Here is a 17,575-nt window from a genome sequence, read left to right on the forward strand (position 1 = left end):
TGAGTTTTCGTATCTGTAATATGAGGGAGTTGTCTAGATGAGGTCCAAACTGACCTTAAAAGCCTAGAATTACATTCTTTGCATTTTCCTAATGGAAATATTGAGGCATACAAGTAGTACTTGTCCTTGACACAAGGCAACCCAGCAAAGACAGTCAGGCTGAGGAGGTAGCTGGCTACCAATCTCTGGTGGTGCTAGTCTTCTATTACCTTGTCAGAAGATCACAACCCAGGGCTCATGGGAGTGCAAACTGGTATAACCTTTCTGGAGGTCAGACTGGCAATATTTATCAAAAGCCTTAAAAGTATACTTCAAAATTCCACTTCTAGGGGCGCCTGGGTGGCGCAGTCGGTTGAGCGTCCGACTTCGGCCAGGTCACGATCTCGCGGTCCGTGAGTTCGAGCCCCGCGGCGGGCTCTGGGCTGATGGCTCGGAGCCTGGAGCCTGTTTCCGATTCTGTGTCTCCCTCTCTCTCTGCCCCTCCCCCGTTCATGCTCTGTCTCTCTCTGTCCCAAAAATAAATAAACGTTGAAAAAAAAAAATCAAAATTCCACTTCTAGAATTTATACTAGGACAATGATAAATAATAATTAAGGATGTTGCAAGATAGCCACAGGATGTTCATTACAGGGTTATTTATAATCAGGAAAAACTGGAAAAAATTCATAATGAAAAAGGAGGATTGGATAGATAAATTATGGTGTATCCATGTAATGAAATGCAGTTTTAAATATGATTAACAAGAATTTTTTTGACAGGGTAAGATGCTTACAATATATTGTTAAATTAAAAAACGGATTATCACACAATATATATGCTATGACCCCAGATTGTTAAAAATCACCAATATAGATATAGATAGATTAGATAGAATAATCCACCAAAAATGCACCAAACGAACCAAATATGTTACCAGTTCACTAAATATATCTGCCAAAATACAAACAGTGCTTACCTCAAAATAGTGATTGATATTTTCCTTTTTAAAAAAAATGTTTATTCATTTATTGGGGGGTGGGGGAAAAGCATGTGAGAGAGAGTGCATGTCAGCAGGGGAGGGGCAGAGAGATGGAGAGAACCCCAAGCAGACTCCTTGCTGTCATCGCAGAGCCCGACTCGGGGCTCGATCCCAGGAACCATGAGATCATAACCTGAGCCAAAATCAAAAGTCAGACACTTAACTGATGAAGCCACCCAGGAGCCCCTTTTCTTTTCCCGTCTTTCTTTTCTTTTTCTTTCTTTCTTTCTCTCTTTCTTTCTTTCTTTCTTTCTTTCTTTCTTTCTTTCTTTCCTTTTCCTTTCTTTCTTTCTTTCCCAGTTTTATAGAATGAATATGTGCTTTTTTTCTGAACTGTTTATTTTGGAAAAACTAAAACATAAAAAGAGAAAGAACTGTGTTAGCCACCTCACCCTGACCCCCACTGCAGCCATGTACCCATCAACTTCAACAATTATTAGCTCATGACCAATTTTGTTACACCGTGTATTACTTTCTAATAGGAAAAAAACTACTTAGATTTTTTTCCAAGACTGTATAAGAGGAACTATTGTTCATATCACTCCAAATACAGGCCAAATAATAAGAAAATTGGTTCAAGATCCATAGTGGTCCAGAGCATTGCATTTTTACTCATATCAGGAGCAAGTAAGTGCAATTCTGCACAGACCTAGGCCAGATCTTCATCAGGCAAACATTTTAGTCAAGACTAGCTTCTGGTGCAAGCGACAGAAACCCACCTCTAACAAGTGAATGTGGGAAGCAGCTGGCTCTTGTGACCCCACTGGAGGGCAGGCAGACATAAAGGTGGTTGATGGATGCAGAACATCCCTGGGGCCTTGGGCTTACTACTCTCATGCCTCTGACCTGAGTCCCAGGGATGTCAGCTCACAGCCTCTCAGTAAGGGAGGGTGGGGGTTCTGTGGCCCTCAGTCATACAATGTGGGGAGGTCTCTGTCTGATGGGACTTGGTTCAAGTCATTTCCCTGTGGCCAAGAGGATCACACTGAGATATTTTAGAGGTTCTGACAATAATAATAACAGCAGGAACTTATAAACATATAGCATCTGCTCTATGCCAGGTACTGTCTAAATGGTGTGTGTGTGTGTGTGTGTGTGTGTGTGTGTGTAATTTAAGCCTCATAACAACCCTAAGAGGTAGGTGCTATTACTGGTATCATTACTTTTCAAGATGGGGAAATTAAGGCCAAAAACACCCAAGTAACTTGCCCAAGTTCATACAAGTAGTGAGTAACAGAACCAGGATTGAAACCTAAGTAGCATGGCCCTAAGGTCTGTACAATTAATCACTCTGTGGTTTCATTGCTTGAGAGTCTGAGCACCAAAAATATTGTGCCTCTTACCATATGTAATCCAAATCCAAATCACATTAGATTCTGGATTAGGGTAATAAAATTTTAAACAATTAATTTTTTCCTATGACTACTCTGATATGTGCTATGACACGCTTTTCTCATGGTTTCAGTGCTGGTGCCTAAGTAACACTGTCACTTGGATAACCAGCTCCAGAGTTTGAGAAGGGATTCACGGTAAGCAGGCAGTGCACAAAGTGCACCTTTACTAGCCAAAGGTGTGTTGGTTGCCTCCTGCCTCCAGTCCACTTTGGGGACTCCTACTTTTGGGGCTCTGAGAGCAGCTGTAGACTTTACAGCTCATTTCTGCAAAGGCTGACATGTATCCCTCTGGCTTCCCTTCCCTCTTTTATTCTTTAAATGCATTTTAGCAAGTAATCAGAAACTCAACTGTCAGTACAAATCTAAACTCTAAAGAGGCTATCATCTTAAGAAGTCTGAAAGAAGGAGGGTCAGCTCAGTGATGTCATCAAGAACCCACGTCCTCCCATCTTGCCACTCTGCCTCCTCGTGGTTAGCTCTTGTTTTCAAGCTCATACACTATGGTCTCAAGATGGCCACCCAGCACAAGGCATCATTGCCCTTTTACAACACAACAAACGTTTAAAAAGGCAGGGGTCAAAATGGCTTTCTTTCACATGGTTCACTTATTTAGGCCAAAAAATCTAACATCTAACAACATCCGAACAAGCATCTGTTTACTTCTCATTGGCCAGGGTGATGCCACATGATTGTGCCTAGACCAATTACTGGCAAAAAGACGTTGAGTTTAGACCAATCATAATTCATCCTCTAGGTAAGGGCATGTAGTTCCCCTGGAAATATTTGGCATCTGTGTGCAAGGAAGAAGGAGAGACAGCTGTTGGGTAGCCTGCCATAAAACCCCTTCCTCATTCCTCTCATGTCCTTCCTCTAAAGAAGCCTAAAAAGTAGAAGGCCTGGGGCAGGGTCAAGGTCAAGGTTGGGGAACAGCAGACACGGTCTACTCATTAGTGAAATTCATAGTTTTTCTTTCACAGAATAATCAACCTCTATGTTTTCCTAACTCTCTTAAGGCCTCAGAAAATTCTTTAATTCCAAGGCTGTGAAAACTATGTTATACCCTGTATTAGTTTCCTATCGTCACTGTAACAAATTACCACAAACTTCATGACTTAATACAAATTTATTCCTATAGCTCTTGAGGCCAGAAATTCCAAACCTAAAAGTTTCACTGGGCTGAAATTTAAGGTGTTGGCTGTGGGCTGGTTCCTTCTCAGGGATCTGGGGAGAATCCATTTTATTGCTTTATTTAGTCTCTAGTGACTTCCTTTATTCCTTGCCTTGTGGCCCTTTTCTTTTTCTTCAACATGCATAACTCTACCAATGGCATATTTCCCTAAACAGCCTTCTTTAACCAGCTCCTCCTGTATCCCTCTTAGAAGGAGGGTTGTTATTATTAATGAAGGATTATTTCCCCATCTGAAAGTCCTTAAATTAATCACATCTGCAAAGTACCTTTTGCCATACAACATTTACAGGAATTAGGACATGAATATCTCTGGGGTGCATTATTTAGCCTATGACACATCCCAATTCCTGATCCTCAAAGCTGTTAGAAGGGTGAACTTCAGGGCAGGAAGGAATCCCAGAGTCTTTTCAGTGATGTTCAGCAGCCCAGAAGCTCATAACTGCAGGTTTGGGGTCTACGGCTCAGGTCTGTGGCAGGTGCTTGGGGGGGGGGGGTTTATGCCTGAAGGACAGAATTTCCGTCAGATGGAAGTCCTCCTCAGGAGCCTGTGGGGGACACTTGTAACTCTCTCTGTTTTATACTTTTGCAGTTAAATGAATCATGTTTGCTTTAAGTCAGTGCATGTGGAAGAGGTGGCAGATGCCATTAATGTAAAGTAACTTTAATCAAATAAATCACATGCCAACATTAGCTTCATCACATTTTTAATGAACCTGCACTGTGGAGTGATGATTCAAGCGATTGGGACCTTATGTAAAATTTCTGTAGTGAGTTCATAGACCACTCAGTCTGTTTCCCCCTCTCTGTATTTCTTTCTTTTTTTGTTCCGGTTCTGGTCCTTGCCCCCGGCTTTTGCGTTCTCTCACTCTTGTCTTTTACATAGCTTCGTATCCAGCTTTTCCTGGCCTTTCTTCCCCTTTCTGTCTGGTGAGTGTCCTCCATGGGCAGCCGTGTGTGGCTGGTTGGCTTCTCCCCTACAACCTTGCCCACCTCCTAAAAATGGAACCAGACCTGCCAGATTCTGGGCAGACTCCCACCTGACCAAGCACAGTTAACTTCAGGGGCAAGTCAGTGAAGTGCTGGTAAATACTTAAAAACCCATTCTCCAGAAAAAGCAAACCCTGAGTTGTAGGATTTGCTGATTTTTGTGTTGCAGGTATATCCACCACGGCCTAATTCAAGCTACGAAGGTGAGGGCACCCTGAAAATGGAGTTGGTAGGAGGTGTGCACGATCCACTCCAGCACAGCACGGGGCCAAGTGCAGGTATGTCCTCATGACACAAGATTTCAGTTGTCTACGTTCTCCCAAGCAGGGAAGGACTGGGCACACGCTCCCTCTGCAATTTCTTCCAAAGGAAACTTTTCACACACATTCTCCCCAAGTTAGTCTTCTGCATGGGCGTATAACCGAAAGTAAACTTTGAGTTCGAACTGCATTTTGCTCTTGGTCTTCTCCACTGTTCCTTGTTACTTGGGTGAAGTAATGCTGGCTTACAGTCACCTTTACTGGCAAGATGGTCACCGTGCGTGGAAGGTGACAAGCGACTGGCTCCTTCGCTGTGTCTCTAGTGTTACACACAAGAAAATTCTCGACTTAATGTAATATCTGAGACTAATTAGCTGAGCTTCCTAGAGAGAAAGCTCTCTCTAGAGCAGGAGAGAAAGGGGGGGGGGGTGGGTGGGAGAGGGTGAGCCAACAGAGTATAAAATTTAAATTCCCAGAGAATCCAGACTTCATTTAATGGTTTCTACCTTCATCTTAAACACCTCTTCCAAAATCAAGCGGATGGATGTATTTCACTTCCTTTCTGCGACCCTATACATGATGGGGTAGGGCACAGTGAGTGACAAAATGACCCGAGTGGACTGTGAGAGGATAAGGCAAGATGATTGGACAGCCCCCACACTGCATGTCAGACCTAAGCGACAGGATGGGTTAAACACTGAATGATCCATCACTAGATCAAACACCGAACTATGAAATGTTGCCAACGGAGACATATAAAGTAATAAAAACAGTGAAAATTCCACATGTCTGGGCGAAGTTCTGCCCTGCAGTGTCTGCTGTTCTGTTTTATGGGCCTAGCCCGGAACACAACCAAGCAAAGGCGAGGGCCGGAGGGCACAGCGCTCCCCAGGAAGCGGGGCGCGAACAAGGGCATCCGAATGTTTGTTTGGTTGAGCTGCTATTTCGCCATTGTCTGCCTTATTACCAGTTATGACATGTGCCCGAGCCGCCTTCGCCCCTTCATTCCACTGGCATTTGTTAAAAAAACATTCACTGAGATCCAGTCTGGATGTGTCTTTTTGCCTGCCTGTAACTTTCCACTTTAAGGGAGCTGTAACAAGGAGTTTACAAGTCCTAATTTCACAGGTTTTTAAGAACAGGGATTTTAAAGCATACACCTGGGATAAATTCTTGTAAGGAGAAAAGGAAGAGGGTAAACTGAATTCTGGTTCTTAAATCCCTTTGGGCATTATGCTTCTTGGTCCTTGGCATCAACTAAAGAGAAACAGGAAGAATTATTGATCCATATTGGCTAACAGAGATGTCTAGCCAAAGGGAGAAATATTCAGGATCGGCATGGTCTGTCTTGGGTTCGATTCCTTTCTCCTACCACATGGCCTAATACATGGTAAACCCTGAATTAATATTTGTGGAATGAATGAATGTACATGATTATTTTTGAGGAGACAAAGAAATAAAGAAGTGTAGTTTCAAAAGGATCTTTCTAGGGGTGCCTGGGTGGCTCAGTCAGTCAGGCTTCCGACTTCGGCTCAGGTCATGATCTCACAGTTTGTGAGTTCGAGCAGGTCGGGCTCTGTGTTGGCAGTTCAGAGCCTGGAACCTGCTTCAGATTCTGTGTCTCCTTCTCTCTCTGTCCCTCCCTTATTCGCACTGTGTCTCTCTCTCTCTCTCTCTCAAAAATAAATAAACATTAAAAAAAAAAAAAAAGGATCTTTCTTCTAAGTGTCTACACCCAAGCCATTAACCCACAGGACCAGAAGTAGGGTGAGTGGAAGGAACACAAGGCCCAAGGTGCGTGACTCAGGCATTCACTCTCAGTTTTGTGCACGTTTCCATGCTGTGCTTGTGTGCACCAGAGACTGAGAAATCCTTAAATATCATGCCCTGTGTGCCTTGCTCACCTCACTCTAGGGCCTACAAAATACTCCATCTAGGGCCTACAAAATACTTCTTAGAAATTATTTCTTCCTTGGGTTTAGTCCACTAAGTCTGCTCGGAGCCCCTCCTCCCCCAGGTGACATTTCAGGGAAAAGGGACAGGGGCAGTTCCAACCTGGGAAACCAGTGACCTCACAGCCAAGAATAGTCAGGTGGACCTGGGTTTACTCAGCACCTAACTGTGTATTTGGAGAAGCCCATTAACCTCTGGAGCTTTCTTTTCTTCATCAATAAAATTCAGAAAACACTTCACAGGATGACGGCGAGCATGGGGAGTCATACACAAAAAGTGCCAAGTACAATGCCCAGCACATAGTAGGTGCTCAGTAAATGGAAGCTTTGGTTGCATTTTTATTATTGGCAGCAGGGGTGGTGAGGCTGGCAATGCTGCCCAGCCGACTCCTTGAGTAGGAGACAGCATACATGTAGACCTGAAAGAAGAAATTTGCAGGAACTGTACTGGAAGATAGAATTGACAGATTCAGGCAACCCAGGTGGAGCTCTGCCCGTGCCAGGTGCTGTGCTAGTTTTCCCGCATTTTCTCTAATCTTGACCACAGGGTATTCTTCATTGATTATCTATACTCATGCATAACAGATAACTTTTTAGTGTAAGTATGTCCAATACAACATTTGGGACATGATTATACTAGAAAAAAATCAATTCGTTGTTTTCTGCAATCTAAATCTAACTGGACATCCTGCATGTGAACTGGCAAACCTTCAAGGGGAGTTGTTAGTACAGGGACTTTAAAATGGAGCCTGCCTCGGGGTGTGTCTCTGGAATGCTTGTTTGCATCGATGGCCTCAGGGGCTCAGCACACTTTGCCCTAGCAGGTGAACTGATGAAGCTCCCCTTGGTTCTTCTGGCTCCCGGCTTTCTCCCTTCTGCTTCTCTTTCCCCAGCAGCTTCTCCCGCGGCATGCAGGAAGCATGGGCACGGCAGGAATGTATGAGACAACTGGCAGTGCAGATGGGAGAGGCAGGGTGAGGAGACTTGGTTTAAAAATATGTAACAGTCAGCTGGCCCCAGGCACCTCAATCAAACTGCTGGGAAAATGCTAGCTGCTTTCTGGGCTTGCCACCACATCCCCTAGCCCTCTGTTCGGGGGCTCTTCTTTCTGCTGTGTGTTTCGTAAGAGAACAAAAAGAGAAAGGGCTCTTGCTCAGAACTTTGGTTAATGGGAGCAGAATTTCAAAAATAGGCTTTAGGGTGCTTTAGGTTCTTTGATGGTATTGTGACATTCCGGGTCGTGTCAATGGATAATCTTAAGGAAAAAAAAGGTAAAATTGGGACTGTCATAGCGAAATAAAAATGAACACATGTTAAAGATTTTTATTTAACTCATTCATGAGAAAACTGGGGTTACAACCAGTTGAAAAAAGTAATAAAGACCATAAACCTATATGCAGCAAAGGAATGTTGAAATGAATGAGCAAATTAACATAAAACTGGTTTAGGGGGTACTGATACTGGACTGAGTTGTATCTCTCAAAATTCGTATGTTAAAGTCCTAACCCCCAGGTACCTGGGACTGTGGCTGTATTTGGAGGTAGGGTCTTTAAAGAGATGATTAAATTAAATAAGGTCACTGGGATGGGCCCTAATCCAATATGACTGGTGTCCTTATAGGAAGAAATTAAGACACAGAGATACACAGAAGGAAGATCATGGCAGACAGGAGAAGGTAGTCATCTAGAAGTCAAGGAGAGAGGCTTAAAGGAAATCAACCCCACTCACACCTTCATCTTGGACTTGGAGCCTCCAGAACATTGAGATAATAAGTTTCTGTTGTTTAAACCGCCTAGTCTGCAATCCTTTGGTATCATAGCCCTGACTGACTAATGCAGTGGGGGAGGGTCATTTGCGTGTCTATACGCATTTGCATTCCCATTAATTATCTACAGTTTATAGAATTGTAAAATAGCTCCTTCAGAATCAGATAACCTAGTCAGTTTGATAACAAGATAATTTTTGACTAGGAACAGTAAATTACTACTTGTGGGTCAAATCTAGTACTACCTACCACCTGTTTTTTGTAAATAAAACTTTACTGGCACCCAGCCATACTCAGTCCTTCACACATCAGCTATGGCTGTTTTCCCATTACAAAGGCAGAGGTAAGTAGTTGCCTTCTGCAAAGTCTAAGAAATAAGAAAGATTCTTTCTGGTCTTTTACAGAAAAAGTTTGCATATGCTCCTCTAGGCAATGCATTCGTTTTCCACTGAAGCACAAATACTTCCCTACAATTGGAGTGCCCTTCAAGGTCATCCAGTCCAGGGGTTCCCAGCATTTGAGATCTCACAGGTCAGTAAAATTTCATAAAAATTTTGAGGGAGGGTCAGAGGTCTCCAATCTTACTTTTGTCAAATATCAACTGCTTCCTAAGAAGATATTTTGAAGTGAATCCTGCATGAGAAACTTTGTTGCCTTGTACTTGCTTTTCTTCTCTGGGGTTTGGTAAAACTTTCACCACAGACCACCACAGCTCATACTCTGGATTGCGGAACAAATAATCAGGCCCCAGCCTTAGGGACCAATTGCTGGCTCTGTCCAGGGATATTCTGCTGGTTTAGACTGGACATCCTAGCCTTACTCCCAGGACCCAGGCTAATACCCTTTGGCCAGAAAGGGGTTCTCAGGGACTGATTATTGCCAGAGCCAGCCTGGACATGCCCCACATACCCAGATCTAACTGTGATGGGCCCTGCCTTGCTTTAAATAATATACGGTTCCCTGATTTTTAAAATAAATACATGTTCAGTGCAGAAAACTTGAGAAAAAGCAGAAAGAACAAAATTCACCTCTACCCAAAGAGATATAAAAGTTTACTGACACACAGAGGGAACAAAAATACTTTCTGATCTGAAAATCCTAAAGGGAGAAAACCAAGCATCTCTCCCCAAACCAAAATGGAGCCTGGCACATGGCAGGTAGCAATATTTATTGAAACAATAACTAAACCTACATGACTGCAATTCTTTTTCCTAGACAATCCAGGAAAACTCAGTCTTTGAAAAATTTTTTGATAATCAAAATGGTTAATGGCTAATCTGATAAGTCTTCCAGGCAACCTCCTCCCCCTCAAAAATGCTTGTATCTGATTTTTTCCTTATATCATTAAAAAAAATTGGAAGACTTAAAAGTGCCCAGAACCAACTGTTTAAGAAGCAAGGATTATGTATTTTCACTAGTTTTCGTGTCCAGACAATTTATATAAATTAAGTCTTATTATTAAACTGCCCTAATGATATATACAATATAATAAACTTTAAAAATCGATCTGATAGACTTTCAGGATTTCAAGACCTGCAATTCCTAAAAAGCCCAATTTGTTGAATTTCCAATCCATGCTTGTCACCTAAATGAAACATCTTAAATTTGATATTCTAAATAAACACTCGGGAATATTTTTTAATTCTTTGTGGCTTGAAGTCTTAAACTCAATAATTCATCACTGTTTTCTATGAAAACCTCATCCATACCTTCTGCTTTGAGGGCAGCTCTACGTCCCTTTAAGCAGTTTATCCATCTACTTTAGACCCATCTCCTCCTGTAGGAAACAAACATTCCAAATAATCCCTGACAAACTGGAAGAATAAAAATGACCTCTCTGGTCCTTCTTTGCATATTTCACTCATATGTGTTTGTTTCCCCTGATACTTCATTATGTTTATGAAACTTTTATATAAAAATGTAAGCTCATTTTAACTTTTGGAAAATAAGCAAGCATCATCCCCTTTCAAAAATCACTTTCTTCCTTTGATGAGACATCAGGTTTTGTCTTCCTTAAGTCTGTACCTGAATCCCACCCATGACCTGCACAGACCGCTTTGCAACTCTGACGTGGCCCAGGTGGGTCCTGCACCTGGCATGTGGTAAGGATGGGGCCTGGGATGGACTCCAATGTCTCCACTCATTCTAAGTAGGTTTTTCTTTCATTGTGCATAAAAACTTTCCTTTTAAACCGTTCCCCAGGACCCAGCTCTCTTCCTTCTCTCACCTCCTTTGGAACTTTTAATCAAGGTAGCCAGGTTTAGTTCTTTGTTCCCTGATCTAGGGTCATTTGACCAGCTGCTACTTACTGACTATAGTCTTCAATTTATTATGCCCCTACTATATGCAGTCATGTGCTATGTGCTTCATATACATTATTTCCAGTCTGTGCAACAATGCTGGAAAGCGGTGTGACCTGAGATAAGCTACAGAACATCAATGAGCTTCAGTTTCTCATTTAAAATGTGAATAGTAACACTGACAGGAATATGTGTTCTACACCACACCATATAGCCTCTCTTAGACAGTTGTCTTAATTCTCTGTGGTATCCCCCAAATGCCCAGGATAGGGCTCAGTGTGAACTAGAGCTCAACACATATTTACTTGGTGATTGTTTGAAAACAGCTATCTTATTCAGTTACTTTCCTGACTTAGTTCTAAGTTTATCAAAAGAAGCAGACATTCACATTGAGGAACCAATGCAATATGACATGACTTTTCAATGTCTAATTATAAGGCTAAACCCTAAGACCTCTAGTCTTGGAATGCTCTGGTGAATTGGATTTCTGTTAGTTGTGAATTTGTCTTTTGTTAAAATAGACTTATTCGGAATCTTATCAAATTGTAATCTACTTTCTTGCCTTAGGAAAAAGAATTTGCTGGACACACCTGTATCTGCTTTGATGACTCAGGACTCTGCGGTGTCTCCAGGGCAGGATTTGGAGCATCAAGAGCTTGCTGAGGATAGAGAACGAGCAGAAGGGTGAGTGGCAGATGCACTAACCCAGGACTCAAGTCCAAGCCGATTTCTTACTACTCGTTTGGATATGCCTAATGTTGTCTTGCAGTCGAGCATGACTGTTAGCTGGATTCCAGTCAACCAAATATTTTTTGGCCAGTGTTTCTGCAACTCTTGGCTCCCTTACTCAAGGGACAAAATTTTTAAATTGATTTCAGCCAGGTCTCTCACCACCGGGACAAGTGAGATTTTCTTATGCACACATATATCTTTTTTGTTCCTTTTTAAAAATTTCATTTTATTTTTACTCTTTTTGTATTTTATTCTTTCTGTACTCTGTTTGGCTCTAAACCCAACATGAGGCTTGAACTCACAACCCTGAGATCAGGAGTCACATGCTCTATCAAGTGGGGCAGCCAGGCGCCCCTCTTTTTTTTTTTCTTTAAGTATAATCACCTCAGGTTTATGCTTGGGTCCAAAATATTTTTTTGCACCCTTAGAATTTTCACTTTGGCTGTGCTTTTGAGAAGTGCTAATTCTACAATACAATGCTGGCTGGGCAGCCACTTGAACCGAGAGCTACAATTTGTTCAAATCAGTTTCCGAGTCGGTATTTCTTCAGGTCTTGAAATAGCCAAGAGATCTACTTCTGGAGGTACGTGTGAAGAACGAAAGTGTACAAGGACAAGAGAATATACAAGATGAATCCAGATTATCTTTGGTCTCATATATACTGCAACTGCCAAAATTACATGTTTTCTGGGTATTTGAAAAGTTGCTGTCAAATGTGTAATTGAAGCTTTGAGCAACCAAAACAAGAGTCCATATATAACAGCATTTAAGCCTACGTGGCCATGGTTCTCAAACTTGCCTCACATCAGAAGCACTTGGGGAGCTTTTGAAAATCTAGATGCCCAGGCTGCACCCCAGATCAAATAAAATCTAGGGCTGAGAGTCAGACATTAGTATTTTTAAAAGATCACTAGGTGATTCCAAAGTTTAGCAAAGTTTGGGAACCAATGGGATGTGAAAAACTACACATAAGCAATTTGTAGCATGTTCCCTAAAGGACTCGACTTACGGAATACTTTAAATTCGCAGGTCTCATGTATGTTTACATTTAAAATACTTCAACATTACAATGGCAAAATATTTCAAAAATATGAATAAGAGACTTTCAGTAAGTTAAAATTTTTTCTGTAATTTAAAATATTGCCCAAACACTACAATCCACTCTTTTTCAGGGGGAGAATATCAGGAACATTTATTTCCAGCTTCCAAATCTTTTTTATAAGTACAGAAGCAGAAGAAATACTGAAAGAAGAAGAGAAGAAGGGATATAAACAAAGAAAAACTAAAATGATTATTTACTAAGAATTGCAAATGCTCATTTACTGAGTACACCACAAAGTTCCAATCTCTATTCCTAGGACTTTGTGTCATTTTCAGGGACATGATGCTGGAGGGCTCATGCTTTTAGTTTATCAAAATAAACCTGACTGTTCCTTTTCCCAGCCCTTGGTGAAAACTGAAACTTTACTTGACTCATCTTTATGAAAAAAAGAGAAAGAAGAAAGAGATGGAGGGAGAGAGAGGAGGGAAGGAAGGGTGGGAGGGAGGGAGGGAGGAAGGAAGGCAAAAGAAAAATGTGTCCTAGTGGTGAGCTCACCTGTCCTTTGAACTGTTCTATGGTTGAAATGCCCCTCCTGATTGATCAGTCCTCATTCAACAGATTTTCATGTGTTAGGAACATTCAAGGATTATGTCAGCTGAAATTCCTGCTGCCCATCTGGTAGAGAGAACAACTTATAATAACAAACACACACCAGACTTGGATGAATTACCATCCCCACAACCTGCAAGCCTGTTGGGGTCATTCAATTCTTCAAACAGTCCCGTTTCTATAATTTCTTCCTGCCATGCTATGGGGACAGCACCTGTTGCAAATCTTTGGAAGAACGTCTTATCTTTATCATCAAATTCAATTCCCCGAACCTCAGAGAAATCTTCAATTTCAGCGATGTCTTTGGCATAAACCACGGAAGGGTCTGGCACAAATGGGGGCTCAACTAGGCCAGCTTCCAGGCGAGCAAAATTGATGGTTTTGAAGAAAGGGTGTTGCCTGGGATCATCAGACTTCTCTCTGTAAAGAAAGGAGATGGTCAGACTGAGTCACACTAACAAACCAAAACAGGAAATATTCTAACAATACAAAATGTGCAGCATTCTTTTCCTGTAATACATTTCATTTTAATTGCAAAGACAATATAACGACATAAAGAATAATTAAAAAAAAATAATGACTTCAAAAATCACCTTACACAGACAGTAGCATTTTCATTGTTTGCGGATAAACCTTCACATGTAGATCTAATTTTTAGAGTCAAGCAGTTGACATGACTTTTATCCTTAGTGTTTTGTGGAAATACAAGCAAAATTCAGTGAGGCCAGAAACTGCTTGCCTGCAACTTTATAGTCATTGCATTTTGCTCTGCCCTTCAGGGTCAGACAGAACAAGGGAAGCATGTCTCTTCCCACCACATTCTAAAAGACAGCACCCATATCTCCCCACTCTTCATATGACATGGTGTCTAGGAGCTCCACCTACCTCCCCCCACTGCCACAGTATTTTTAAAGACTTAAAAAAATGCATTAGGGGGCCCCTGGGTGGCTCAGTCAGTTGAGTGTCTGACTTCGGCTCAGGTCATGATCTCACAGCTTGTGAGTTCGAGACCCATGTTGGGCTCTGTGCTGACAGCTCGGAACATGGAGCCTGCTTCGGATTCTGTGTCTCCCTCTCTCTGTCCCTAACTCACTCACATTCTGTCTCTGTCAAAAATAAATAAACATAAAAAAAAATTTTTTAAATGCATTAGTAATTATTAGTGTTAATGAGCATATCTTCAGTGCCCAAGACTATGGTTATTTGTTATCAAACCCTTGTCTAGAAATTATTCCAGCATTTACCTTAGAATAAGGGAGAAAAATATACGTTCCCAATTGTGTAACCTCTTATATTAGTTATCTATTGCTGTGTAACAAGCTACCCTAACATTTAGTGACTTAAAACAACAAACATTTATTATCTCACAATTTTTGTGGGTCAAGAATCTATAAATGGTTTCACTAGGTGCCTCTTTCCTGAGGTTACAGTAAAGCTGTTCAGGGCTGTGGTCTCATCTGAAGGTTTGAGTGGAGTTGAGGGAGAAAATCTGCTTCTAAGCTCACTCACGTGGTTATTGGTGAGCCTACATTCCTCACCATGTGAGCCACTGCACAAGGCTACTTTATAACTTTGCACCTGGATTTCCCCAGGGCAAATGATCAAAGAGGAAGGGGGGAGGGAGGGAGGAAGGGAGGGAGGGAGGGGGGAAGGGAAGGAGAGGAGGAGGAGAGAGAGAGAGAGAGAGAGGGAAAGCAAGCCCAAGATTTAAAAAGCACAGTCTTTTAATACCTTATCTTGGAAATGACATCTCATTATTTCTGCTATATTTTTAGAAGCAAACCAATAAGTCCAGCCCACGCTTAAGGGAAGGGATTACACAGGACTGTGGATAACAGAAGGGGGATCTTTGGGAACCATACGAGGGGCAGCCTACCACACATTTCTTTTGGTCCCCCTTAAGTCCAAATTTTAAAGAAATAAAAAGAGGGCTGTATTGTGGCATCAGTTTCAAATGATTTTTTCCTTTTTTTTGTTTGTTTATTTATTTATTTGAGACAGAGACAGCATGAATGGGGGAGGGGCAGAGAAAGAGGGAAAAAGGGAGAATCCCAAGCAGGCTCTGCACTGCCAGTGCAGAGCCCAACACAGGGTTTGAACTCAGAAGCCATGAGATCATGACCTAAGCCGAAACCAAGAGTCAGACGCTTAACCAGCTGAGCCACCCAGGCACCCCTTCCTTTTTCTTTTATGTGAATAGATATACTGCTCTAAGAAATATCTTCTCTTACGGAAAAGTCGATTTCTGTCATAAATCAACCTTATTAAAAATTAATCACGTTCATAGTTTTCCCTTTACTTTTATTCCAGTTATCAAAGAGCTTTCAGGAAAAGGACTGAGGACGTCTCCCATATACCCCCTTCACAGACTCCCTACAGTGTCAGATAATTACTGCAGCAGACTCTATCCAATAGGTTCTAAACACAATAATGACATTACTAACAACGGCAGGGAGAATAACTAGCATCTATCCGGAGCCTACTCTCAACTAACACAAAGTGAAGCGCTGTTATCACAGTCAACCATCACAACAATGCCTGTCTGTCTTTTAACTGCATTTTTAACCTCTTTTACCCTCTTCAGTTGCTTCTGCATTCATAAATAGCTGTGCCTCTGAAAAAGCCAAAAGACATAGGTGAGTTTTTCAAAGGAAAATTGTAATCGAATATTATTGTGAAAAAGAGAAATTCAGTTGGAGGCGTCTGATGTCTAGCCATTCTCTGGGTTGTTTTCTGTGGTTCAGGCCTAGCACCGTCCAGAAAGGTGGGTGCAGGGCTCCTTGGACTTGTCTCATTATGCACCAGCTGAAAAACAGGTATGGAGAACTGCATCAGGAGATACTGCAGGTGTCTCTCTTTTTCTCAAAGCCACCAAGTCTCCCTCAACTGAAAGGAAGGAAAATGCGGGCTTGCCATCTCCTAGAACTCACTGACCGGTGTCTGTCTGTGTGGCTTCCATCCTGTAGAGTCACAGTCTTGAGGGAGGGTTACTGAGAGCATTTGAAGCTTCGAAGATGGATTTTTCTCTGAAGTTAGGTTTATGAGGTATAATTCACATAGCAACATTCACCATTTTAAGGTATCAGATTTTGGTGTGGGGAGGGTATCACGTAGATTTTAAACCTGGCAGAACAAGGATAGAGCTAGAATTCCGTCCAAGTAGATCAGGAATGAACCCCAAGTCTCGGAGTCTCTACGAAAACGAGAGTTGGAATGGGACCAGGTGCCCTGAGGAAGGAGCTCACACCACCTTGATGACCATCAGCAGGCATGAACACACTGTCCCACAGGTCAAGAGTCCTCCTCAAACTCACTCAGAGCAGTTTTAACTTGGATAAACAGAGTGCCCAGGGGCTCAGTAACCTTGAGAAACTTGTCAAGCCGGTCTTGACATCAGGATGAACAGTTCTCAAGTAATATCTCAAGCAACAGGCCCAAATGGCCTTGGCTTGTCCGGCAGGGATGGCTGACTGCAGCCCTTTTGCAACTAGTGACAAAGGACAAAAGCAACAATAGCCCCTGAAAGGTTTTCTTTATGTTTTCCGTCACCCCAACTAGATGCCCCTGGGGGGCAGGGTCCATGCTTTATGCCCTTTTCCACTAAATGTCTGTGGTGCTGATGCTGACAATAAAGACCAGTCTCTGTAACCCCTATTCCTTTCACTCGGTGTCTGGGACACTGCAAAGCTGATCACTTTACTTTTTGCACTGGTGTCTCTTATGTCAGTTCTGTAATTAGAAATAGCATAAATATTATTTTACTCTTGAATCTTTCCCTTGCAGCTTCGCGCAGAGATCTTTTTGCCCACCATTATGCAGTGCACTTTGGACAAATAGGAGAGGCTACTGATTGAGGCGGCATCTTTTGTAACAGCCAAACGGGCCACGGTAGGAAAGGAGATTCCCCTGCTTGTTGGGGTAGATTTCATTTCACAGCATTTACAGGTGCTCTTGTGTTCCTGAACCCCACATCGAGATTACAATGGATTTTCTTGTAACAGTCAATGAAGCAAAGATACCACCTGACCATACACTGTGGGGTTTGGTCTGCCAAGAACAGTATGTATTGATATGAAATTATGTGTTGGAGAAGCACTTAAGTCAGAGGCTTGCACAGTTATTTGATCTTGTTCTGCTGCACTAACTGATCAGAATAAAACCTGCAAAATGTTTAAATGGGCTTTAGCTTTTATTTTATTGGAAAACACGATAAATCCTCTCAAGAGCCCTTGTGAGATGCTCAGAAAAGCTTTCAACTTTTCTGCAAAATTAATTCACAGACCTATGAAGACAAAGGGAATATCCTTTCAGTGGCATCTAAAGAAGG

At 42.0% G+C, this 17,575-nt stretch overlaps 1 protein-coding gene across 3 annotated transcripts in view; it reads right to left on the minus strand.

Moving 5' to 3' along the window:
- Nucleotides 1-8,089: 8,089 nt before the first annotated feature.
- Nucleotides 8,090-17,575, minus strand: part of GRK7 (G protein-coupled receptor kinase 7) — a 33,563-nt gene continuing 24,077 nt past the window's right edge. The window contains exons 4-6 of one of the 3 annotated variants that reach the window (XR_002745427.2): nt 13,463-13,668; nt 13,195-13,314; nt 8,090-11,524 (exon numbers count right to left, since the gene is read on the minus strand). Coding sequence is in view for 2 of the 3 variants with exons in the window: in XM_003992047.6 (XP_003992096.3) it covers nt 13,332-13,668 (337 nt within the window). In the remaining variant the exon portion in view is untranslated. Of the gene's footprint in view, nt 13,669-17,575 lie in introns of all 3 variants that reach the window. The other 2 variants (XM_023260510.2, XM_003992047.6) reach the window with 2 other exon arrangements.

This window comes from Felis catus, chromosome C2, assembly GCF_018350175.1.
Source record: "Felis catus isolate Fca126 chromosome C2, F.catus_Fca126_mat1.0, whole genome shotgun sequence".
Taxonomy (NCBI): domain Eukaryota; kingdom Metazoa; phylum Chordata; class Mammalia; order Carnivora; family Felidae; genus Felis; species Felis catus.